Source organism: Fusarium tjaetaba, assembly GCF_013396195.1.
Source record: "Fusarium tjaetaba strain NRRL 66243 chromosome Unknown NRRL66243_c0000119, whole genome shotgun sequence".
In the NCBI taxonomy this organism is placed as follows: Eukaryota; Fungi; Ascomycota; class Sordariomycetes; order Hypocreales; family Nectriaceae; genus Fusarium; species Fusarium tjaetaba.
In genome coordinates, this window is record NW_023501315.1 from 17844 (window position 1) to 43533 (window position 25690).

The 25690-nt window shown below is 49.5% G+C and overlaps 7 protein-coding genes across 7 annotated transcripts; 5 read left to right on the forward strand and 2 right to left on the reverse strand.

Moving 5' to 3' along the window:
• Positions 1–559: 559 nt before the first annotated feature.
• Positions 560–1848, reverse strand: FTJAE_6091 (AGC PKA kinase; the record flags this gene model as incomplete). Its single annotated transcript, XM_037352668.1, has 3 exons — positions 560–887; positions 943–1594; positions 1650–1848. The coding sequence occupies 3 exons, from the start codon at positions 1846–1848 to the stop codon at positions 560–562; spliced, it is 1179 nt and encodes a 392-aa protein (XP_037206769.1).
• A 3571-nt stretch (positions 1849–5419) lies between these two features.
• On the forward strand, positions 5420–8856 carry FTJAE_6092 (Mac1p interacting (MIC1); the record flags this gene model as incomplete). The annotated part of the gene is made up of 2 exons (XM_037352669.1): positions 5420–5845; positions 5908–8856. The coding sequence occupies 2 exons, from the start codon at positions 5420–5422 to the stop codon at positions 8854–8856; spliced, it is 3375 nt and encodes a 1124-aa protein (XP_037206770.1).
• Positions 8857–9588: 732 nt separating this feature from the next.
• Positions 9589–10447, forward strand: FTJAE_6093 (3-oxoacyl-reductase; the record flags this gene model as incomplete). The annotated part of the gene is made up of 3 exons (XM_037352670.1): positions 9589–9816; positions 9869–10271; positions 10356–10447. 3 exons carry the CDS (start codon positions 9589–9591, stop codon positions 10445–10447), a joined length of 723 nt encoding a protein of 240 aa, XP_037206771.1.
• Positions 10448–15034: 4587 nt separating this feature from the next.
• On the forward strand, positions 15035–16368 carry FTJAE_6094 (pal1 cell morphology; the record flags this gene model as incomplete). Its single annotated transcript, XM_037352671.1, has 2 exons — positions 15035–15518; positions 15572–16368. 2 exons carry the CDS (start codon positions 15035–15037, stop codon positions 16366–16368), a joined length of 1281 nt encoding a protein of 426 aa, XP_037206772.1.
• Positions 16369–17303: 935 nt separating this feature from the next.
• FTJAE_6095 (uncharacterized protein) lies at positions 17304–19482 on the forward strand (the record flags this gene model as incomplete). The annotated part of the gene is made up of 3 exons (XM_037352672.1): positions 17304–17531; positions 17600–18629; positions 19070–19482. 3 exons carry the CDS (start codon positions 17304–17306, stop codon positions 19480–19482), a joined length of 1671 nt encoding a protein of 556 aa, XP_037206773.1.
• Positions 19483–20756: 1274 nt separating this feature from the next.
• On the forward strand, positions 20757–22007 carry FTJAE_6096 (bis(5' nucleosyl)-tetraphosphatase symmetrical; the record flags this gene model as incomplete). The annotated part of the gene is made up of 1 exon (XM_037352673.1): positions 20757–22007. The coding sequence occupies one exon, from the start codon at positions 20757–20759 to the stop codon at positions 22005–22007; it is 1251 nt and encodes a 416-aa protein (XP_037206774.1).
• A 511-nt stretch (positions 22008–22518) lies between these two features.
• On the reverse strand, positions 22519–24042 carry FTJAE_6097 (transaldolase; the record flags this gene model as incomplete). The annotated part of the gene is made up of 5 exons (XM_037352674.1): positions 22519–22752; positions 22812–23195; positions 23255–23538; positions 23605–23707; positions 24004–24042. 5 exons carry the CDS (start codon positions 24040–24042, stop codon positions 22519–22521), a joined length of 1044 nt encoding a protein of 347 aa, XP_037206775.1.
• Positions 24043–25690: the final 1648 nt, after the last annotated feature.

Sequence of the window (25690 nt, forward strand, 5' to 3'; positions counted from 1 at the left end):
TTCGCAGCAAGCAAAGGCAAATAGCGCTAACAAATAAATTCATTGAACAAGAAATGCGGTGTTTGCAAGATTATCCTTCACTGTCTCGCTGCGCATTTCGCGGCGCCGAGAGAAGCGAGCGTCAGGTGTACGAGTAATATAAAGCTTCAGGTGCTATGACAGCCTATACAACTCTGATGTCATGGGCTGAACCATTGGCTTGCACGAGGTAAAAATACATAAAAAGCAATGGGGTTTGAATGAATATTGGATACCAAGGACTAATGTAGTATAGTATCTCCTATCTCCTCGTCGAAGTCATTATTCGTAGTGAAACGCTGTTCCCCAGGCATTGGTCATAAAGGCTTAATAGAAATGCTAATTAAGAACCGATATTCCTGGCGCTGAATCGTAATTCGTCATTGTGTTCATGTTCATTCTGGAGGGTCATTTGGGCACCCTGTATGTGTTTGCGCGTATTTGGAGTCTGACTGCCGAGTAATTCTCATGTATTAAGTGGATGTTTGGCATGACCAGACACGCACCCATCTTCCGATCCAGATGTGTGGGTGATTCGTGATTAGAAGTCAGCAAAGTATGGGTCATATTTCTCCGCCATCTCGCGGCCATAAGGCTCGCGAGATCCGTCATCCTCGGGGTAGACGTCGAAGCATTGTGCATCGCCGGGATATCGTATCGGGGGCTGGATTGGGCCCTTTTGCCGACGGTTGAAAATGTCATCCCAGTTGGTGTCATGGAAGAAAGGGTGGGATTTCACACGCGCTGCACCGCCGCTTATATTACCAAGGCGCCGAGAACGATCGACGGTGCAGAACGACCGTATTATATCCTTAGCTTCTTCTGATAAGGGGGGGTCTTGGGGAAAGACAACCGGCTTTTCTAGGATCCTGCGGGAAAATAGTTAACTTGCCATTCTCATACATCTGTCGAACAGTTACCCACTGCTTGTAGATCTCGATGGGGTTCTGGTGCCAGAAAGGAGGATACCCCGTCAAGAACTCATATATTAGAATACCCAGTGCCCACCAGTCAACTGCGCCTGTGTGACCTTTGTTTTGGATGACTTCGGGGGCGAGATACTCAGGCGTTCCGCACAAGGTGTATGTCTCGACGGGGCGGTTATCCTCACGGTAGCCGAGTCGCTTGGCAAAGCCAAAATCGACAAGCTTGATGTGGCCCTCTTGATCCAGAAGCAGGTTTTCAGGTTTAAGGTCTCGATAGGCAATACCTCCTTGCTGCTCATGCAAGTACTCCAAAACAAGAACAATCTCGGCGGCATAGAAGCGTGCGACAGGTTCTTCAAAGCGTCGTAACTTTCTAAGATATGTGAACAACTCTCCGCCTGGAACGTAGTCGAGCAGCATATAGAGCGAATCTTGGTCGGAAAAGGAGGCTATTAGGTTTGTGATGAAAGGATGGCCTGCGACATCAGCGAGAATAGCTCGTTCGTGTCGGACATGATCGACTTGTTTAAGGCGGATGACTTCCGGTTTCCGCAGGATCTTGAGGGCGTAGACTTCGGGGTTGAGTTGATGGTCAAGGGGGATATGCGCAGTTGCGGCGGGACGGACGAGGCAGACCCGAGCAAATGTTCCTTTTTCGGGGGGTCAGAAGCGGAATGCCTATAAGTCTACAAGACATGGACATACCTGTCCCAAGTGTACGAACTCGTCTGAAGTCGCGAAGATTGAATTTTCGGGTTTGCGGTAATGGACTTGGCGTGGGAGATGTTGGTCCATTCGGAGCATCTTGGGCATGTGAGTGAGAGTTTGTGGAATGCGAGGGCGCAGGGATTCCCGATGAAGATGGTAGGCCACCAGCGTGTGAGGGCGCAACAGTCGCAGCCATGGCTTTATCGTCCTGAAGTCCTGTGATATGATCGCGGCAGCAGAGAGGTGAAGAGAGTGGCAAAGGGGGGAAGTCAATGGGAATCGATTATTGACTGGGGTTGAGGCGCGAGCCCATAACAACCCGGGACCAACACTGCCAGAAATCCGGTCGATATGGCCAGTAAATTGGATGCAATTCGAAAAGCGAGGGGACCTCTAGCATACGCTGAGTTGTTCGCCGTTGTCGCCTGTGGTTGTGCTTTTGTCACGCGGTCAGTTGGGGGGGTTCTAGAGCAAGTCTGGCTCGGTTCTCCTGACGATGCGGAGACGATGGATAACGGAGTGATGCGGCGTCCTCAGGTCCGGCCCGTTATTCCAAGTGGCAGCCTCAAGGACCGAAATTCAGATTGAGCGCAAAGGTTCGATCAATAAATGGGCTAAGGTTGTTGACAGCAGGTTTGGAACCAAAAGTGAGGCTGAGGAAGAGGAAGAGGTGAGACTCTTGAGGCGGATGGGAAAAGGCGGCGGAAGGTGGGCAATGCACGAGCGAGATGAGATAGTGATGAAGATGGAGGCAGAATGAGAAGCTAAAAAAATGAACGGCTTTGACGTGATGTTTATGTGCCTTGCCTAGCCTATGAACTAGACTACTATAGTAAACAGCCAATGCAGCGTGAGTGCCTATTCAGGATTAAGACGAGGGCGTCCCCATGAAACGGTGAGTGAAGGAGCGCCATCGGATGTCATGGATATGTATGCTCGGCTGGAGGCCGATGTATGGCACGAGTATCTGAAAGAGGCCATATAGATTTCAGAACCATGACTGATATCCCATTGGTACATTATCTATTTCTTCCTGAAATATTGATCTCTTACCTGTGTCCAAGGCACCATCTCCATGAAGCAAAACTCCAGGTGCACTTGAAAATACATTGTCATTTGTCTGGGCTTCAGCCTCCTATCAACTGTGATCTATTGTAGATACAGCGGAGCACATAAAGTGGACTCGGGGCGGGAGTCCAGGATCTATCTATTATGACGCAAAATGTGGGTGACGGGGAACTTGAGAGGCCACCCAGAGATACCCTTTTGGCGATCGACGAGTTGTCAGTGGTGGTGTCGTCGAGCTTATGGCTTCTGCTATTTGACGTAAAGGGAAAGGAGGGTTATATTGCATAATCGGAGACGAATACAACTCTCACTCGTACCCCTTATCTCTTACAGTCACAGCCTCGCTCTGAAATGTTCGTATGATTCACGTTCAAAGCTGGGAAGTGTAGCCCAGACACTTCAACTATCTCACCTGTTCCAAGGATGTTTGCCGAATACCTACAATTAACAAAAAAACCAAGGTAACTTAAATCGAAATCCACTTGCGTCATCTGCCGCCGGCTCTTGCTCCCAATCTGCCGGATCCTAGAGTGAAATCCATCCTAGAGTGAGATCCTTGAAACTGGAATGTCACTTCAAGACATGCCATCCCCACGCTCTCATCAGTCTCTCCATTCCATTCCATGCAGTCCATATACGTCAGATCTCAGACGCGGGAGATAACGGGCTGCTCTGGGCAAGTCTGGGTATGTCGGCAGCACCGCCAAGCACTTATACGTACCACTCACTAAAGTAGGTATGCAGCATTGGGTCTTTGAGCAGATGTGCAGAGATAGCGCTTAATTCGGTGCTGGACGGCAGTTGGATGTTTTTGCCTATTACCAGTAGCCCAAGTCGGCAACGAAACTACTAACCTACCAAAGCCGGTTGGGAAACCCGTTTTCTGCCAGATGACAGTAAAAACCATGGTATATTTAAGCTTTCGGGCCTGGGGATGGCCTCAATCATAACTAGACCTAGCTTCGTACAACTCTCAAGGTTTGTCCTTTGCCTACCTGGTCACTAGTGGCACAGCATGTCTTGACGTTCACATTTGGCAGTTTTCAGCTAGCTTACTAGCATTGAAAAGAGCAAGCTGTCCAACAAGGCTGAGAACCTAGGTTGTCATTCAAGCTCGACCGTGCGGTCTACCTATGTAGGTACCTAACGCCTTTGCATTCGTTAACGCTTGTCTGCGAAATTCAGCTGTAGCCAATAAGTTTGTTGAATAACCCTGATCAGATTCTATTATAAGGCATATGTTACCTTGATCATCCTGGGACCCAGTGATGAATCTGCACTTCCCAATATATTCTGCCTTAGATCATTTCTTCTAAGGCAACCTAAGTCGAGTCAGGCATCACGAAGTCTTTCGGGAGTGACTAGATCACCAAAGCAGCAATGATATTTTATCAGAGATGCCAGTATAGGTACATGTTATTGTACTTGGTGCTTACACCGCATGCAATACTTCCGCGGCCACGTTGTTCAGTATATACTTTGTCCAGAGTGTCTCTAAAACTCTTGTTCATTGTTTCCGTCCATAGTGCCTTGGTGATATTGCTATTCACCGGTTTACCTCAAAGAGAACAATGCTCATAATCTGTGCTAACTTCGTGATGTTTATGTTCACGAATATGAGGTACAATTATATCCTTTTGTTGTCTGCTTTCTGCGTATCTTTTAGAACCCATGGGTAAGTATGTAAATTAAGCAAACTCGCTATCAGGCTATCTATAGCCATGAAATATGAGCAGCAAATCTAGGTACCGACTGTACTGATAATTCTGTTTGGCGATTCCTTCTGATCTCACTATCCTTCTTCTCCTTCCTTGCCAGCATGCACTTCTTTAAGCTTCCTTTTTGCTGCCACTTGAGCACAACCAGTGCAAGCAAACCCCTACAGCCTCGTCCAGTAGAGCTTGAGCAAGATGAAAAGCGGCCTTGCTCCTCCAGGCACCCTGATCATGCAGCCTCCGAGTGTAGGAAATCTGTGGCCCTCCCAGCTGCCATATCTAGCAACAGTGACGGCTTTCCAGCTCAAAGAAGCCTTGGGACACTAGCAGTGTTTAATACTAACCAGTAGAGTCGCTGTAATGAATCGGGCCACCTTGTAATTAATCCTGTTGAAGCTATTTAGAGTGTAAAACGTTTAGAATAAATATAGGACCTACCTACCTGCAGCTTGACATGAATCTATAAATAATCATAACGCTATAGGGTAAGTAAACCTGATAACCTCGTCCTTTTCACACACTCCACTTGAGCCACAGGTTGAGCCACACTATTCTCGAATACTTCAACTACGCTCTAAATGGACAGGAAAACTCCCTGGGCTACTTGAAGCGGGAGCCCTAGGGAGCCCCTAGTAGCGGCTTTTGGGCGAGGAATGCCCTGAGGTTCCCTGGCCAGTAGCTGATGGCCCAACTCCCATATCTGGAGACTTGACGCAGCTGGACCCCATCCATCTCCACTGACCTCAGGTTTCCTCTCCATAACTTAAGCTGTCTTCATCCTTCGTCCAGCCCCGATACTGAAATCCTACCGTCTGTTCTGTACTATCGCATATCTAGTCTCTTGTACTCTGCCAGATAATTGCAAACGGCCTCGCTTTCTCACACTCGTTCTGTATCTCCTACTCCTAGCCTTTATTCTTCCAGCTCAGCCGCATACTCCCTGTCGAACCGCATCCCCCTCGTCATGCGCCGCTGACCGAAATCATGTTCTCAAACTTGACCAACATTGTCCAGAAAGCGCAGCAGCTTATTGACCCTACCCAGGGACTCAATCTTTCCAGTTCAGATCGCAATCCTTCCAAGTCGTCCCTATTCCAAAGTCAATTCCGCCTCCCTGCCTCCCAGACACCCCTCTACGAGATCAACGCCGAGCTTACTATTCCACCTTCCAACGCGACACACGGCGATAAGGATCAAGAGAGAGGATGGCATTATGCTGGAAAATTGCATCTATCAGAGCATTTTATGTGCTTCTCAACAACTCTTACTAGCTTTGTCCAATCCGCCAGTACTTCCACGTCGACCGCTTTCACTGGCCAGACACATGGCGGAGGCCCCAGCGGCAACGGCTTCACATTTCCATTATGTGCTATACGAAGGGTTGAGCGCCTGAATAGCCAAAACTTTCAGGTATGGTCCATACTGGCGAGGCGCTCATGCGTATTACTTAAACTGACCTTGCCATGATCCAGTTCGCACTGGCTCTAACCACCTGGAATGGTCTTCTCGCCGACACTCCTAAAGACAAGGACTTAAAGGACAAAAAGGACTTGAGAGAGCAACGTATTACAATCCATCTGGCCGGGACCAGGCAGTCTTGCGAGCGTTTTTGTGATGGCCTCAAAAAAGGCCTAAGGGCAGGAGTTGGCAATGTTGCCAAACTACGACGAGTCGCTGCTGAGTGCTATTCCGAGCATCTCCTCAGGACCGAGGATAGGAAAAATGCATCCCCACCAGATGCTGGCCTAGGAATGCTTTTCCGATATCCCGGCGACCCAAAAAAGCTACGGGACAGGGCGAAAATGCGCCTCTGGGCTGAGTATCTACGTGACAATGGTCGAAACTTTACCTTGATCCGCCAACCAACTTTCCACAAGCTCATTCGCGTTGGTCTGCCGAACCGGCTCAGAGGCGAGATTTGGGAACTCACATCTGGCTCGATTTATTTACGCCTGGAAAATCCAGCACTCTATACCGATACCCTGGCAAAGTTTGAAGGCCAAGAGTCGCTTGCTATCGACGAGATCGAGAAGGACCTCAACCGAAGTCTTCCGGAGTATCCAGGCTTCCAAAGCGAGGATGGAATCAACCGCCTACGTCGGGTATTAACTGCTTACAGCTGGGTCAATACCGAGGTCGGATATTGCCAAGCCATGAATATTGTCGTGGCCGCATTATTGATTTACATGTCTGAAGCTCAGGCTTTCTTTCTCCTCTCAGCACTTTGCGACAGACTCGTGCCCGGGTACTACTCCACGACCATGTATGGAACCCTTCTTGATCAGAAGGTATTTGAGTCCTTGGTGGAAAGGACAATGCCCATACTCTGGGATCATCTTGTCAAAAGCGACGTGCAATTGTCTGTCGTCTCGCTCCCTTGGTTCCTGTCACTTTACATCAACTCGATGCCCCTTGTCTTTGCCTTTCGTGTCCTGGACGTTTTCTTTGTCGAAGGGCCAAAGGTACTGTTTCAGGTAGGCCTGGCAATCTTGCGTATCAATGGCGAGGAGTTGCTTGATGCGGCGGATGACGGAGCTTTCATTTCAGTTCTGAAGGCTTACTTTGTCCGCTTGGATGAGTCGGCTCATCCCAAGTCTGAAAATCCCAAGTTGCGTGCCGTAACCCGATTCCAGGAACTGATGGTCGTGGCCTTCAAGGAGTTCGCAGGAATAACTCACAGCAGTATCACCGAGCTGCGTTTGAAGAATAAGGACGCTGTCCTCAATAATATTGAGAACTTTGCCAAGAGGACCGCTATTCGCAATCTGGGTCCCGAAAGCAAATTGTTAAGTACTGATGAGCTTGGTTCACTATATGATCGGTTCTACAATATCCTATACGAACGCCAGCAGAGGGACCATATGATTCAACAAGAGAAATTGCGGCGAGCGAAGTCAAGCAGGATGCGGGCATCCGAGATTTTCGCAACTCATCACGACGAAGTTGAAAAGGGACGCGTTGGGTTAGGACCAAGTACAAGTCTCATGGACTACGATGCATTCCGCGAATTTCTTGCAAGCATGTCAAAATGGGCTATATCGGATTCACCAGGTGCGACAAAGTATAGCAATTATGACGACCGTCAAAATATGTTTCACAGCGCCAGGCGGCCATCCGAAATAATGTCGCCCTGGGGTGGAGGACCGGAGCCTGCTGATCACGAATTTTTGCAACGTTTATTCAAGAAATGGGATGTGGATGAAAGCTCTGCCCTGACTCTCCAGAACGTTGTTACTGGCCTAGCGCAGATCAAAGGGAAACGTGACATTATGGGCACTATTACATACTTCTTCGAGTTATATGACGACGATAAGGACGGCAAGGTTGACCGTGAAGGCATCTTACGGATCTCAGAAGCTTTGCTATTTCTGTCTCGTCGGGGTCTAGAGGGCACATTGAGTCCTGGAACTTCCAGTGCCCTTGAAAGTGATTCAGCAAGTGGGCATGAATCACAATCCAGCTTGCCGCCTGGTATATCGACTAACGAGAGGTTCCTGGGAAGTGTGAGTGCTTTTATAAGGCGGTGCTTCGAGTATGCAGATCCAGCTAGCGGGCATAATGACACGGCCTCGGCAAAACTAGATGATGGCGACTCGAGAGATGCGTTTGCTATAGGTGATGAGGATGAGGATGAGGAAGATGAAGATGATCTTTTGGGCCCCGAATCTCCAACCGGAACCCCGACAAAGGCTAAGAAACCCAGCCTCTCATCGGAGAGCTCTCTCAGCACTGCTGACAACCACGATGCGGCACGACGCAGGGTCTCGAAAGCCAAATCTGAGGCAGCAAACGCTGCGCTAGATCCTGCGCATCCTCTGCACCTTACGTTACCAACCTTCCGCATGGTTGTTCTCGCGGATGAGTTGCTAGAACAATTCTTTGAGTCGTCTTTCCCAGCCTCTTTCCACATCATCGAGGGGCTGCCCAATACGGCATCGTCAGCATCATCTCTTACAACATTCTCTAGTCTTGGGTTTGGAGCTAGACCTCCTATTCCCCCGCCTGTTGGCCCTCCAGGAGCAGGCCGTGGCTTACGCGGCGTGCTTGATAACATCGTCACGGACGGAATGCGTGTCGCCACTGAGGTCAGGAGACGCATGGAGGAGGCTCAGAAGGAACTTGAGAAGAACGCTCTACCTGGACAGCGACCTGAAGAAGATGAAGAAGATGACGATGATCTCGGAGTTGAAGTCGGCGTGAGAAAGGGACCTTCAGGTAGCAGCACCGACATCGAACGACGATCCGTGAGGAGCTCGGACCGGGATTTATTAGATGGGGCAGATGCAGAGGCTGGCGCACTAAGCAAACCTCAAGAACAGAGTTTACTCGACGTGAACCCCAACGAAGGCAGGCCCCGTGCTGGTACCGCGACTTCGACAGGGTCGACTGGAGGATCGGCAGTGGTAGAGTTTGAAGGATAGAGCTGTGATGTTAGTGTCATAAAATGGCCTTGTAAACAACGAAATGAAATGTCCATGGTTCATGTTGTCAACTATGTCCACATCATGTAGAGCGATCCTTTCAAGCAGGTTGAATGACCACAACAGAACTATTGGGAGGGAGAATTGGCGTAACTTGCACATGAGCTTCAATGTGGGCTGGTAGAGGGTAGAGCTTACATTTTGATCAGCACTTCAAGGGCCCAAGGAAGCATAAGTGGTTAATCCTTTGTGGAAGTGAATTAGCAGATTACTAGCATGGCATTAGGTCTTGATATCAAAATTACTCTTCGCCATATAAGGGAACATATGTAGTGCCATATGAGAAAGTTAGACCGACTGTGGACGAGAGATATTGATATCGATCATTCTATTGATGTCCGTGGAATATCTAGGGGCTACCTTACTTATAGTAGCACCTACCTTACCTCGTGTAAAAGAATGATGCTTAAAAACCTTAGATGGCGCGACATGCCCCGCTATCCAAGAATGACATCATCAGCGTGGTCGATACACATGTAATCAACGGCCTTGAGTACTCACCTCAGATGACTTTATTAGTCGCAGGAGAGGAGTCTTGTCTTCGACCTAGTTAGCCAAATTTGAGAGCATACACAGTCCTCGCTAACAAAACTTTCAAACTATCAGCCGCTACCGCAACCATTGAGACCGCTATACAAACAAGAGGAATCCGATTGATACACTCACCTCGTTATGGCAGTCATACTCATCGTAGGAGCTACTCGTGGCTTGGGTGCCAGCCTCACCAAGAAATACGCCGAAAAGAGCGAAAACATCGTCTATGGTACAACCAGATCATCCGAGGGTCCGAAAGATTCACCCTCAGGAGTCAAATGGCTTTCCGATATCGACCTCATGCAATCTAACGCTGGTCAGAAGCTGGCCAGTCTGCTAGACCCAGCTCAGCCAATCGACTCGGTGGTGAGTAGCATTTCCAATTGCTGCATTACGATCAGATTCAATGTTTCACGAGACTGAGGGACAAGGAAAGATCATCACAGCCGGTTACTTCGCTACAGAAGACCTTAGCTTGGACAAAGGTCCGAAGTGGGAGGAAGAGCAGCGGATGTATACGACCAGCTCCATTGCCCCCGTCTTTATCGTTCACCAGCTCATCCACAAAGGTCTCTTGCACAAGGGTTCCAAAGTGGTGCTTGTATCGTCCGAATCTGGCAGCATCACTCTGCGACATCCAAAGGAAGGGGGTGGGAACTACGCTCATCACGCAAGTAAGGCGGCTCTCAACATGGTTGGTAAGCTGCTTAGCTTGGATCTTAAAGACCAGGGCGTCATTGTCAGCATCGTGCACCCAGGCTTTATGCGGACTGAAATGACAAAAGGCGTAGGGTTCGACAAGTTCTGGGATGATGGTGGAGGTGAGATCTCGCAAGCAATTGCTATATAACATATATGTTGTCGTGGAAGCTAACAAGAGTTTAATCAACTAGCTGTGACACCAGACAAGGCGGCGGCGAGCCTCATCAACTGGATTGACAGTCTTGATATTAGCAAAACAGGTGAATACTGGGCACCGCGAGGACCTCGTAAGTAGCTTCCAAAACGATTTGCGCCGTGGCATGCCAATGGAGTACTGATCAATGATTATCTGCTTGATTAGGGGATATTGGGACTGCTGAGGTTGTCCTGGGCGAAGATTTAGCTACACCACTGCATCTACCCTGGTAAAGCAAAAAGTAACGGTTCGAGTATAGAGAGTGTCAACATCGCTTTACCGCCAACGGCTGGACTGAAGCTGTTGTTCGACGAATGATTGGATATTACGAACCGGAAATTACTGTAATTTTACCTGTCGGCAACGCGCTTCGAAGCAACGTACCCCGTGCAATTCTTCCTTCTATGTAGACGAAGCAAGCCTACCTAGGTAGGCAAGCTATCGTCTTTGCCTATAGCGGATGACGAAATTGAAGATTGTGGGGTTGGGGGAATCAGGGACCTTACGTAGCAATGGACTAGCACAGTCACGATACTGCATCAGGTCTGGCTGCAATAATTAACCTAGCTTGGCAGATCATTAATTATGAACTTACATATGACCATCATACAGAATCATGAAATGGTGTCCGGTGTTTTGTCGCGTTACGCAAGTGAGTGGCTCTGTCTTCTCATATGATTAGGATCGGCCGCAGGTTATTAGGCGCTGTCCCACCACAAAGAAAGAGCTGCATGCTTGATTGCGACCAAAGGTCATCACGATGGATCCTGCTGTCTACGCCGAGGTTCGCATCATTCACCCGTTCTGACGGGAGATTGCTCAAGATTTGCTTGCAACAGGAAACTTACAGTCCATGCATTCTTGATGCTACTCCAAGTACGTAACTATGGATGAAGTAGCACGTGGTCATGATCCCTAGCCAAGACACCAGCCAAGTCCGGGTATTGTAATTAGAATGCTACTATTCAGGTTCAGTCTGGACCGGGCTCGATCAAGCTTTTGACTGACAAGGTCAAGGAAATGTGGAATGAAAGAACACGAGGCTGGGTTTCTGAGTGTTTGCTCTGTGCTGCGTCTCTTACTGCTCGTGTTGTGAATATGCGTCTAGGTTTGGTGCAGCAGCACTGCAGGAGGGCTTGACTGACATCAGTATTAGCGAGACATTGTCTGATATCTCGACTGAGCATCTTGCCTGATATACAAGATCTCAACGGCCGGGTTGCATGGTAAGACACCCCTGACGTTGACAAAGAAGACGAAAAGGAGACTGATGAAAAGTAAATTTGAGCCATCATCGATAATCGGGGCTCTTGTTAGTTGTGGAGTTTGACTTCTTTGGCGTCAGGGGCAGGGGCATGGCGTTTTGCAACCTGTGGAGAAGAGACGGCCTTGTCATTGGCTGTGCGAGGCTTAGTGATTGCCCTGGATGTTTAAGGGGTAGGGTGACCTTGTGTTCGGCCGACATCCACTAGGAAATGACAGTGCAGTCAGGATACATGCGAGCTTCCCGGGCAAGGTAAGGAAGCAATGCTAGGGATACAATGATGCTGATGCTGATGTAGGTAAGTGAATCCCTTGGTCCCCAAATCCATTGTTCGATCGTAGACATGCACAGTGACCCACGCAAGAGTCAGGTAAATCAGACGGAGTTCTAGGCGTCCTCAGAACACGGCATGGCTGGTACGAGGCCTATGGGCTTGGCCAGCCAGGGCATCCATAAGCCAGGTCGAACAATCTGGGTCCAGGTACCTTAGTCAACCTTGTTAGTGATAGCCTGTCCGATGTCTACGATCCAAGTCAGCTGCTGCCACCTTCTCGAATCAGGACCCGGTACTTGAAAGTTTAGGGGTGATGAAGCTAGAATTTACAAAAGGTACGGAGTACATAGATTTTTCAAACTCAATGCTTTCAGTCCATGCTTCGACATACATATAACATGCTGATGATGGGGCTAGGTTCTGGTAACTGCCAATACACAGGTATGTAGGAGCCGTTGCAGTTTGTCGGGTGCCGTTGAAATAAGGCTGTTGTAATGGAAGTCTTAAACTGGACGATGCAAGACTGGGCTGGGAAATGTTAAATCGCAGCCACAGGCGCAAATGTCCGTAGCTCAAGTCAGACCTTGTAGGTACCTCTACCTTACTTTTGCTAATTAGATCGGAAGCTGGACCAAGCTCGATTCAGCTCAGCCAAGGTTGACAAGACTGGCACTGAGTTGCTCTCTCCCCAGCTCCGGTCGTCTCTTCCCCAAAATCTGATGCACTAACTACCTAACTACCTCTAGGTAACCTTACCTTACCTTCCAGCCCGCACAAACAGCTAATTCTTTCCCCGTCTGACCACGTTCACCGACTTGCTTCAGCAGCCCAGACGTATACTGTAGAGCTAGGTACCTACCTTGACAGGTATCTTATAACCTAGGCCTGGGATTTCCCCATTCGTTCTGGTCCGTACTTACCCGGCCGAGCTTCTCAGAAGGCTCCTCATGCCTCCATCTTTCTCCCTCTCCATTGAACGTTTTTGATCTTCTTTCACCCTCAATTCTACACAACGTTCACTTTTCTGGCTTGTGGCTCTAAGTTGCCTCGAGCGCTCCTTTCTTCTTCCTTTCCTCCTTCTCCTCTGTCATCCCATTCACTGACACGGCCAACACAACTCAGGTAGAGATTGGCAACCCATTCCTTTCATCATAGCACCACTGTTATACAACACCGAGAACCTCACGAACCCTGGCTACGCAACAAACCCTTCAACAAAACCGACTTAAGGCAGCATATCGCTCACGCAGTATCCATCGTCCACCTTCTATCCTTCACTCGCCTCTGATCGCTGCTGAGCCTTTCCGAAGCTTGACCCCGGAACCTCTGATCTCAATCTCAAGGCCAATTCACATCTGGATTCCACCAGCCGACGGAGCGACCTGTCACCAACAATAGCCCGTCTTCGCTCGCCGTCACCGTCGATCACAGCTCAACAAATACAGCTACTTTGTCTCTCTAATTGCAAGCACTTGAATATCCTGTTTACAGGACTAAAAGCTAACGACACTGCTTGAAAAGCGATCTTTTCTGGACCCTGATTTTATCTTCTTATTGTCCTCCACCCTGGTCTGGGAACATCGTGTACGACCCAGTGTGGTCAACGACCCCTGCCAGTCCCGCATCTGAAGGCCCCTGCCCAAGTTCGACAGCCGTGAGCATTGACCTGCCCCCGCTAACAGGCCTATCGACGAGTCGCCAAACTCGACCCCGAGTGGTTCAGCCAAGCACCTGCAAGTTGAATACCCTTCATCAGCTTTGTTGATTTCAGGCACTTGGCTTTGCAAAATACGTTCTGCAAGGACCCATTCCATATCTGCACTGCTACCACATCAATTAGCTTCTCGGCCTCAAACAATTTATTCCTCTTGGACCTAACAATTCATCAAGAGCCTCTCAACCCAGAGGCATCTGCCGCTAAGACGATCGCACTACTTTCTCAGGCCAGCCAGCCCCTTTCCGAGCCCTTGGCCTTTGGGCACCACGAAGGCCACTTCACCCCAGAGCTATTGACCCACCAGGTGCCTGAACAAAGTTGAACAGCAGAACGGGGATTCGAATCGCGTTTGAGTGGCGTACCGTGCTCTTATTGACTTGGTATGACGCTGGGTCTGAGCTTTCAGGACAGAGGAATTTAATCCATCCCGACCTACGTATTTTACCACGGCCAGCTCTTTGACTTTCACTTCTTGGCGAAGTTGCCTTCGTCCTTGTTTGCGCAAGCCCGGGCTCTATTTCTATCTTTTATACGACACACGTAACGCATTGTTTTACCTGGCGTTGCAACGGCTGCCGTTTCCTCTGTTACTCTATATCAATTGGCTCCGCATTCTCTCCTGGATCTTCAAATCAGAAACACAAGCCCAAGCTTGACCCCTTTGCAATCATGTCTACTGCTCAGTCTTTTCACTCCGGTAAGCGCCTGCCCCTTGATTTCGCTTTTATGTGATCTGCGACAACCACCCCATTCCCAAAGTTTCCCCTTCTGTTTTCACCGGGATTCGCGTCCGATAGCTGCCAAAGCTCGGCGCTTGGAATCTTGTAAACAAAGGAGACTAGATCAACTGTAATGTTGAATGGATCGCAAGTCAACTTGGCGCAACCATTCACCAGAAGCTTGCTGGTCGGTCCACTTGGCTGGCATCCATCTTGTGTCATGCTGAGGAGATTGTCTGTTTCATCTTGGTCCATTTGTCGTCGTCATTGCATGCATGCGCCCGTTTATCTAGCACCCAGCTGATAGGTTTTCTTGGAAACAGACCACACCAGTTCTGGCCAATCTCCTGGTCTCACACTCAACTTATCTTCTAATAACCCCTTCCGCAACCGCGCACCATCTCCAGCCAGTGCCGACCTTCTTTTCCCCAGCAAACCCGCCTCTCCCTTCGACGACCCCCCAGCCCGACCTTTATCTCGAAATCCATTTCTCGATCAGCCACCGGTTGATTTATTGTCACGGCCTCTTAGGTCACCTGGTGCGATGTCGTCTCACTCAGACTCTAAGTCTCTTTCAGCCGAGGAAATTTTTGTATGTACTTCAGTCGATATCTTTCTCCCACTGTCTCAAACATGTTGAGAATGGTTAATTCTCGATGGTGTCGACGATGATTTCATGCACTGGTATTAACTTGCCATCAAACAGAACTCCATGACTCTCGATGATACTTCCAACGACCGAGCAAGACAGCAGTCGACTCGCCGACCGATGAACGGACCACCCCCAAGACGCGGCGGCGAAAACCCGCCGCTTGAGAGTGGCAGCCACCGCCCTTCGCGTTCCCAGGAAGAAGCTCTTCGTGCTCGAAGGATGCAAGGCTCTGGACCCCGAGCGCAACAGAGTTCACCGCAACGACGTGCCCCACCACGACGTCCTCGACGGAATTCTGAGTCCTCTTTGGTCGATTTTGATGCGCGTCCAATCACAGAGGAGGAGAAAAGAATGATCGAGGCAGCCCGACGACGCGAGTACGAACGACAGCGTCGGGGAGAGGGCAAGGAGCGCGGTGATAGAAGCGACCGTGACCGTGACCGCGATCGTCGGGAGCGAGGAGATAGGGAGAAGACCAGTCGCCCGAGCAGAAAGATGGATATTATTGATCAGCTTGATGCCACAAGTATTTACGGAACTGGGCGTACGTTCATCCCCTCCATAATCCTAAAGTTCATTGTTGCTGACACAGAACAGTGTTCCATCATGATGGGCCTTTCGACGCCCTGAACCCCCACCGAAATCGTCAAAACGCGAGACGTGCGCCAATGCAAGCCTTCCCCAAAGATTCACTAAACAACTCTCTTGGAGGCGCTGGGCCGCTTAATGCTCGAGCTGACCATTCAATCCTTATGGGAAATGCCACAGATGAGGCTTTCAGAGATTTTTCTGCACCTTCAAAATCCCGTAGCAAGGAGCCGGCCATTTTTGATGCCTCAGGTCGAGACCAGATTGTTCATGGAGATGAGTCTGTTGGCCTGGGCACCTCAACCTTCTTGGAAGGGACCCCCGCTGCGCGAAGTGCTATTCAGCGCCACCAGGCTGAACAGGCTCAGGAGAACATGGAGGGTGGTCTACAGCGCAAGAAGTCGCTTGCACAGCGCATTCGCCACATTAACAAGGGCCCCCGCGATTATAGTCAGTCAGGGCGCCCCAATGGCGAATATTCCAGAATCACCCCAGATGCCTATCCGACAGCAGCCAGCACCGGTTCAGACAACAATCCCTTCTTTGCAGAATTCGGTAAAGGCGAGGAAGGCTTTAGCGCAAGGCCGCGAGATGGCTCAATGACATCCAACAGCCCTCCTGGAGCCCGACGTCCTTCTGCCGGAGCTGTCCTCGAGCGACGGGCGACGACTGATGCGGCTACAACTCTGGACGATGCCCCAGCAAAGCCCACCGGGCTCATGGGACGAATGAAGAGCCTAAAGGGGCGGAAGCCCCGGCCAGAGATACCTAGCAACGGGCCCGGTGTGCCCGGAACGGCCGTTTAGTGGAGGACAGGTGCCGGGCGACTCCTTGACTCAAGTCGAAGCCCGAAGCGATGGCAGTCAAGGCAGGACAGCCTTGCGCAGAACATGAATGAGCACGCGAATGAAAGTTCACGGGCTAATAGCCTGCCAACACGAGATCAAGAAAATGCGGCGCCGAGAGAGGCAGAGAGGTGTGCCGCGTACGCCTCAAGCACGGTACAAGAATCTGAACCATTGCTATGCGATACTGCAGAGGTTCAAGCAAAAAGACTTGGCCAGGTACACAATTATTCAAGAAAACGGTATACAAATGCGACGAGATAAGGTCTATTTGGTCTCTCCAGATACCGATGAAGTTTCTATTTATTATCTTCTTTTTGTTGAGTTTGGGATGGGGCGGGCAGCATGGGTTACAGGAAACCAAGCCCATAGGTCGGGTCATTTGCTCTGTTTTGGAGATTTACACCAGGCAGGTCTGGCTTAGCAGGAACCTCATGAGCTTGAGTCGTCTCCAAGTCGTTGCGATGCCAGAAATGACATGGGACTGCCGACCGAGATCTGGGAGGTTCTTATGAAGCCTTTTTTGTATGTTTTATATCAGGACTTGATGTCTGATCATGGCATCAATAAATTCAAATGCGATGTTACCGTGTGAAAACAATAAGCTCCTCTTCTACCTTGAAGTGGCTAACAACCTCCGAGGCATATCAAGGGATAATACCATTCTCAACTTTGAGTACTTCAATTCTCCTGATATCATGTTTAGCAAGACTTCAAAGGAAAGCATGCAATTCATGATTTATTATGACAGTATTAAGCTGATCTGGTTGTTGTGGCTTTGGGGCTACCTTGAAGCCTACCTAGTACCTTATATAAACCATGAGGAGCAGTAACGCACTTGGACCTTGCATAGCACCAAACGAAATATAGTACTAGGCCACAAACAACCTCACTCCATGAACCCACCACAAAGTCCCCCCTCACAGGCAAGCTCCCACTTTCAGCTTGAACCAATTCCTGCAGCAATACTGGTCGACAAAGAGGTGAAAAGGCGCGATGCAATCGCACTGTTGGGAGCCTGTAAGACAGGATGCAAAGTAATTGACGAGGATGTCATGTTAGGAGGCTTTGAACGCGGATGTGTTATGGGCATCAGCGCAGAAGATGAAGAGCTAGGGGTTCAGGTGAGATCAACAATCCGATAAAGTCGTTGGTAGTGTGAATGAAGCGTTGGACTAATTTCCTGCATCAGCTTGGTCTCCAGACACTTGCACATTCGCTTTGTGAAGGCACGGTTGTTAGTGGTCTGCTCGTCACTCCCAGGCCTGCAAGCGTAATGCTGGCCCGCTTGAGAGACGCGGTGAAGTCCGAACTCGAGGCCAAACGGTGCACAAAGGATACTATAAGGATGAAAGCAAGACAATGTCTTGATAAAGTCATGCTGTCTTGTGTATTCGACATGGATGGTCTCTGGGAGGCACTGGCAGATCTGGATTACCAGGTGGTTGAACAGAAGGATGGTGCGGTGCAGGACCAAGTGGCGGCAGACATGGGACAACATGATACAACATATCAGTTTGACGAGATCCAGGATAGTCAGGATGACGATGATGAGGCCTTCTCCCCCATCCATCAAGCTTCACAGCCACTGGCAGAGGAGCCGTGTAACCAGACGCAACGGCACCCAGACGTTATCGTCATTACGCATTTCTCATCCCTTCTGACTGGTCTCTTCTTTCACCGCGAGAAGTCGGCAGCGCATGCCGCGCTTCAGCTTTTGAACTCACACCTCCGCGATCTCTCGCGCAATCTATCATCGAAGCCACTTATCCTTCTACTGAACTCGACATCAGCAGTATCCTCGGGTCCAGCACTCGCAACCGCAGCGTCGCCAGCGAAGCAAAGCCAAGTTGATCCAACACTACGATCTATCTTCAACCCGCCACCATTAACCGGCTACAGTGCCCGGCGCACGAAACCGAACTTTGGTCTGATATTTACGCAGCTACTGGACTTGCATCTACTATGCACAAAGATCCCAAAGACAAGGCAGGATGCTGAGGGAGCAGTGAGGCAACTTCCTGGGGACGAGATCGAGATGGCATGGGTCGTGGAGGTGTTGTTGGATGAGCTGGGCGTCTGGGAAGGTCATACAGGAGCCAGGTCGGGAAGGGAGCAGAGATGGGCGGCTGTGAAAGTTGAAAAGGGAAGATTTGAACAAGCAATCGATGAAAGGGAGCCTGAGGCTCAAATCCCAAATATAAGCGACGCGAGAGTTGCAGGTGGTTTTGGAGGACGCAGAGTATAATCATGGCAAGTTTATAACGACCAGTAGAGCTATGTGAAGTCCAAATTTGGGCAGGCTTATGATGCCTTAGTGGCTTTGGAGATACGAATGAACTACGGTATATTTGACTCTTGAGCTAGGTAAATCGCTAAAGTGCCTATAATGCCTTGTAACTCTCTCTACAGAGCTCTGTACTGGGTGCCTATTCGTAGTATTCCCGTGTTATTACAAATTGGAGCACATCCGTTCTATTCCCGGCACCCAGCCAGCCAATCATTTCTCGACCGCAAAACGACCCTTTTGAAGCCTCATCATCGTGGGTTGACCTTAAAGTTACATGATCTGAGCCGTGGTGCCATTGCCAAAGCCTTCCCAACCAAGATGCCCAGCTCATGCAAAGAACTGCGTAAGCTATTCACTGACCCTGACATACAGCCCGCATATCAATCATTCTAACACCCGATGCTTTCCCAGGCGAAGCACTCGCGCAGTGTCTCCAAGAATCCGACTGTGTCATGGTTGAGCGCAACAGCGCCGCCGACTGCCTCCGCGAGCCCCTCGTCAACACCCTCCCGCTCAAGTGCCGACAGTTGAAGAAGGGCTTCGGCGAGTGCAAGCGTGGCATGGTGGACATGCGTAAAAGATTCCGAGGCAACATGCCCGTGGCATACCGCACGATGGAACAGGCCGAGGAGGGTCAAGGATACCAACTCTACGCCGGACGCCCGGCATTTGCGGGCGGCGTCAAGAAGACAGACGGAAACGAGCCCATTCCTCAAGATTGGAGAGAAGTCGAGAATGAGAAGTGGAAGGCAGAACAGGCGGCAATGGAGCAGCAGAAGAAGTGAGATGGACATCGTTGCCTGACCGAATCAAGCTTGTTCCGACATGGGATATGCGTGGTAGTATGGTGACGACTATCTACTCGTACCAGTATTTGATACCACCATGGTCCTCAAAACGCCGAAGACGATAGAAAGCAATGCCGAAGTTGAGCTGAAACAGTTCTACATGACGAAATTGACGGGCAAAGACTTTTGGATATACCCAGAAAGAAGAAAGAGAAGAAGAAAAGGAAAAGGAAAAAGGCTGAAATTCTTACGTTCTGATGATTTGCTCTGGTCTAATCCCAAGATTTGTACAATAACTGTATGTATTATGCATCCTACATCCCCCACCTGGGTAAGTCACTAGGTATGTTACCTACCTAGGTAGTTAGTACCTTTTAGCCAGTCATATTGACAACCCGGCCTACAGCTCAATCAACGTCAATGGCCTTGGACAGCAGTGGTCAATTCATGCTTATTAGCGTTCTAAATTAAAGTTTATGGCCCGTGTCGAGTTTCAAGTTTTCCACCTGGACCTGGTTGCATCTCACCTCGCCTCACCTCACTTATACCTTAGTCGGGAGGGACAGACATGTTCCCCACAACCCGAAAGCATACACAATTGGACGAGGAAATAATGAAGCCCATTAGTGACAAGAATTGATCGAGACTACCATAGTTCATATGATAAATCTGGCCCAAGAGGGAAGTTATCCTCGTGTATCCTGCGTCACACTTTGAACACCCCTCCCTCTCAGCGCCAGACGCGTTGCATAATAATGGATACGTCTTTGTGGAAAGGAAGAAGAAAAAAGGCAGTGGTTGGGTTGGTAGGAGTCAGTAAATTAGTGGCTTCTTGGTTTAATCGCTTCGCCATGGCTTGAAGGGTCATTTGCTATCATTTCCCCATTCCACTTGTAGATTGGGTAACCTTCTTTACTTTACTACATACCTTATCTCCCGCTTCTTGAACGGTCTCACCACAACCGCCTGAGACCGTTCAGTTACATCTGTGTGTCGCAATATTTTAGCCGTCTCTCCCTTTCCTCCTGAGCTCAACCCACTCATTCACCTGCCCAGCGCCAAGTCCAGCTGTGCCAAGGTCAAGTCAAGTCAAAGTCAAGTCAAATCAAAGTACCCGACCTTATCCATCGCCTCGCCAAATTTAGTAATGCGGTCTGGTCTACAACTGGCGCCGCTGTCGTTGTCGTCATAACTTCACTATCATCCTCAGTTCGCATCGTCGCATCTATATCTCTCCTCTCCGATTCGTGCCGCCACAGACGATGGCAATCATGATCACCGCACCACAGCGACGTCTACTCGTCCTTCTATCGACCTTCTTCTTCGTATTTAGCATTTTTTATTGCTGTTCGCGTCTCGCAGCATTAACAGTTGGGCCCGTAGAGGTGGAGGACGAAGTCTTGCGTCCACAAGTCGAACTTCTCAGAGCCGATAACCCCATGTCTTACGGCATGTATAACAGACCGCGCTATGATGGTATCGACCTCATCAGGAATCTACCCAGCGAATACGTCCCCACAGCAAAGAATGGAAAGAGATTGGTTGTGGTTGGCGATATCCACGGCATGCTTGACCCCTTCGAGAAGCTACTCAAGAAGATCGAATTCAACCCCAAGACAGACCACGTTATCGCAGTGGGCGATATGATTAACAAAGGCCCCAAGTCTTCCGAGGTAGTTGCTCGTCTTATGGAACTCAAAGCCAGTGCGGTCCGCGGCAACCACGAAGATCGCGTCATTCTTGCATGGCGCGGCCTCAGCTCTCAACAGGGCGTCGCCGCCTACCTCGATACCAAAGATGCTGCCAAGCACAGGGGCGAAGAGGCGGACTTGAAGACAGCTCGCAGTCTTTCCGAGGCGCAAATGACGTGGCTGAAAAACCTACCGGTCATTATATCCGCCGAATCCATGGCCCTCTACTTTGTGCACGCCGGCCTCGTCCCAGGCGTCCCACTCCCTCAACAAGACGCCTGGGCTGTCATGAACATGCGCACCTTGCGGTTTCCGCGCGAAGAATTCCGTAAGAAAGAAATTGAAAAGAAACGAAAGCAGGCCGAGAAACAGCGACAAAAGGAGCTAGCAAAAGCGCAGGAGGACGCGCAGGCAAAGTTTCAGCAGCGCAGTTTCGTTCCGGGAGAGGAGGATACCGACTCGCATGCTCACGCTGCCCGCGCCGAGCCCGCTCCAGCCGATTCCGCAGGTGCCGTACTGTCGACCGATGAAGCCGTCGCCGAACGCACAAACCCTGATCGCGATGTATGGATTCCCATAGATGGCCACGAAGGTGAACGATGGACCGACCTATGGAATAGCGAGCAAAGGAAATTACGAGGACCCGACCGCCGTTCTGTCATCTACGGCCACGATGCCAAGATGGGCTATCAGGAGGACTCATACACCTTCGGCCTCGACTCTGGCTGCGTCAAGGGCAACGCTCTAACTGGCCTGGTTATCCAGGCCAAGGACGAAGGCGGCTGGAAGCACTCAACTCATCAGGTCATGTGCAAAAAGGGATGGTGGTAAGGTCCTCACAATTTTGACGATACGATATCATGCTGTACAATGATGGTTTTAAGTCAATACTCGGGCAAGCGGTTTCACGCATTTCAGTTAGATGGCGTTATGGGTCATGATAATGACAATGATGGGTCATTTCTTGTCAAGATATGTAGACGGGAGCTCTCACGTAAACTAAAAAAATTACGGTTCACGACGTTTGAGGGATGATGATTCTGCTAGTTTTCTTTGGGCTCATATCCTCGATTTTCGTCATTTAGCCGCTATCTGTTTCAATGGGCACCTCACTCACGAGGCAAATTACAGCCAATGACTTCGCCTTAAGCTGAGGAATAATGATGGATATGAACTATAGAAGATGTGTGGTATAAGCAACGACAACTCCCCAGCAAAGATCGTGAACAAATTATAGTTGGTTGTTCGCAGTCAGCTTCAGTGCTTTCTGCATTCCCACGTTACCACTGTCCCATTTAACTTTTCAAACATTGTCTCTTAAATCATCAACCATGCAAGAGATTTAGGCGAGCTTCTCCTTGAGGATGCTCTTGAGGGTGACAGCATCAGCAGCGAACTTGCTGATACCCTCTCGGAGCTTCTCAACGGCCATCTGGTCCTCGTTGAAGTCAAAGCGGAAGAGAGCCTCATCATTGATGTAAGACTTCTTCTCGATGTCTAGAGAAGCAGCCTGGGAAGCATCAAGCTTCTTGGGAACGGGCTCATTCGAGTTCAGGAGGTCCTCAAGCAGGTTAGGCTGTAGAAAATATTAGCGTCCTTGGTTCCTATTCGCAACACAGATTTGATGTGACATACAGAGATAGTCAAGTAGTCGCAGCCGGCAAGCTCAGTGATCTCGCCAGTGTTTCGGAAAGAGGCGCCCATGACGATGGTGTTGTAACCGTACTTCTTGTAGTAGTTGAAGATGGTCTTAACGGACTGGACACCAGGGTCCTCCTCCTTGGAGTATTCCTTCTTAGTAGAAGCCTTGAACCAGTCAAGAATGCGGCCGACGAAGGGAGAGATGAGGTAGGCACCGGCCTCGGCAGCACCAATAGCCTGGACAAGAGAGAACATGAGGGTAAGGTTGGTGTTGATGCCGTGGTCGCGCTGGAGAATCTCAGCAGCCTTGATGCCCTCCCAAGTGGCGGCGATCTTGATCAGAATGCGATCCTTGGAAATACCCTGTTCACCGTAAAGCTTTAAATTTACGTTAGCACTTCGTTCTAGAGTGGTAACCTGTCGCTATGGTGGCTTACCTCAATGAGGTGAAGGGCCTTGTTGACGGAAGCCTGGGTGTCGAAAGAGTATCGGGCATCGACCTCAGTTGAGACCTTGCCGGGAATGATCTTGAGGATCTCCTTGCCAAACTCGACAAGAAGACGGTCGAGAGCATCATCAACCTGCTGGTCGATGGGGCCACCCTTCTGCTTAGCATAGTCAATGGCGACATCGATCAACTTGGCGTACTCGGCCTTCTTGGAGGCAGCGAGAATGAGAGAAGGGTTGGTGGTGGCATCCTGAGGCTTGTACTTGCCAATGGCTGTTGAGATGTCAGCTGCTGTTCATTCTCACATATCATGCCATGTCACATCATGGCGATCATGACTCCTTATGTCATATGGGCGAAGCTGGAACTCTTGGCTAGGATAGCAGGAGTCGTGGGCTCGGGGCGCATAACGGTAGGGGTGTATACTAACAGACAAAGTCGCCTAAGAGTAAGAAGTTAGTAAAGTACTTGATCGAGTCCATGAGGTGCGGTAATTACCGGAGTCAGACACAACAGTCTATCGGGGTGGAAACAAACAAATGGTCAGCTATCGATTTCTCATGAGAGGCATAGTTACGGAAGGGCAAAAACAACATCTGGTCCCGAGGAAGACCAAGAACGAGGAATTGGCGAGCCCAATTAATCAGAGATGTTGTTTATCAAGCTCGAACATGAAGCCATGCTCGCTCTTGTTCGCGCTCATAAACGAGTTGGAGGGGTAATGGTGGGGTGACATACAGTGCCGGTGGCCTTAAGCTGTTCGAGAGAGGAAGACATGATGAATGGTATTGATTCGTATCACGAGTAGTTTCGTTGAAGAGGTGAGAAAGTGAGATGGAAAGAAAAGAAGAGGAGAAAGGAAGAATGGAAGAAGAGGAAGGCGAGGGTACAACAAGAAAAAAGATTGGGGATTCCACCGAAAGTCGGGAAGGGACCTGACGTACACACGACGACTGGCGCTTTCTTTTCTATTCGTCTTCGCCCCTCACCCTCAACTCGGACTCTCTGACTTCACCCCTCCTCTGTAGGTAGGTATGTTTGAGCCCATACCTAGCTACGTCGACTGCCCCACTACCTAAGGTATCTTAGTATGTCATAAGGATTGGATCGTGCTTGGGTAGGTAAGTCGGTACCTTGACCGGGGCTCTCACCTCAACTGCTTCACCTATAGATACCAATTTACAGCCGCGCCAGCCAGGAATGATGGGAACTCTAGACTAGGCAATCTGAATAAGAATGCTGTGTACTCTGTGGTACTGACTTTGCCTTTCCTATCTCTCGTAATGACACTACTCATCAACAATGGATATCTACTTTGGCTACGAATCTATTGGTATCAGTCATTCTATGCAAAATTCCTCGTCACTGGCAGGTATTTCAGATAGTTACATATGTACTGACATTATCGGCAAAGCGACGTATCCTTCGCTTGTCTTGGTAATCACTACCGCCTCTCACCCCCAACGTTTCTACTCTCACCTCACTCCAGGCGGACAAGGCGGGCAATCAGGCCCCCACCCGCCTTGGAGCTCAGTTGCTCCAATGGCCCGTCGAGACCTCGCCGAGTCCACCGAGACCCTCAATGATGTCGGCAGCATCCATACCTAAGGTACCTTATGGACAAACAATGCCGTGGAGAAGTACATACTGCCCTTGGGGAGCAAGAAAACACGAGACCTAAGTTTAGGGTGACAGAATAAACTCCACAAAAGGTATCCTAAACTTATCCTAAATTTATACTAAATTACCTAAATCTTTTTATCAGTTAGGCTTAAAGGTCCCGTGTTTTATTTCCTCCCCGAGACTGCGCAGTGGTAACGAAGGTAAGGAAGTTGAGCAGCGGGCCTAACACGCTGGTTTGCAAGTTCTACATACATCCATGCTTATTTAGCCGCTTACTTTTGCCTGCAACTGGGCCGTGCCATTTTCAGTATCAGTGTTTTTGGACATTATCCGCTGTTGTGTCTGGTCACTCTGAACACCATGTCACCGAAAATCGCGCCCTCAGATCATTGTTGCGGCATATCAGCTGCATCCATTACATACATTGTATTAGATGCTTCCATTTCGATAGCACCCATTAAATCACTCTTCGCAGCACGTGGAGGTGGTGAGGAAAAGGCTGCATGCGCTCGGCGGGGAGAATCCCGATGTTACCGGAACTCTCGTGTGAGTGAGCACTTCGGAAGACAGTAAACCGATAACATGGCGTTTCAGTAAACATCAATCACGCCTGGGCCCATAATTCTGATTGCGACTTCCGCTCAAGTCCGCGCGAATAACAAGCGCAGTACTTCAACAAAATCAATCCAACTCTGGCACTACATACAAATATTGACATTGGCTACGGGATATTGCTCAGCATGCTGATTTAGACATGAGCTAAACTCAATGTTGTTTAGCGTCGAATTCACTCATCACTCAT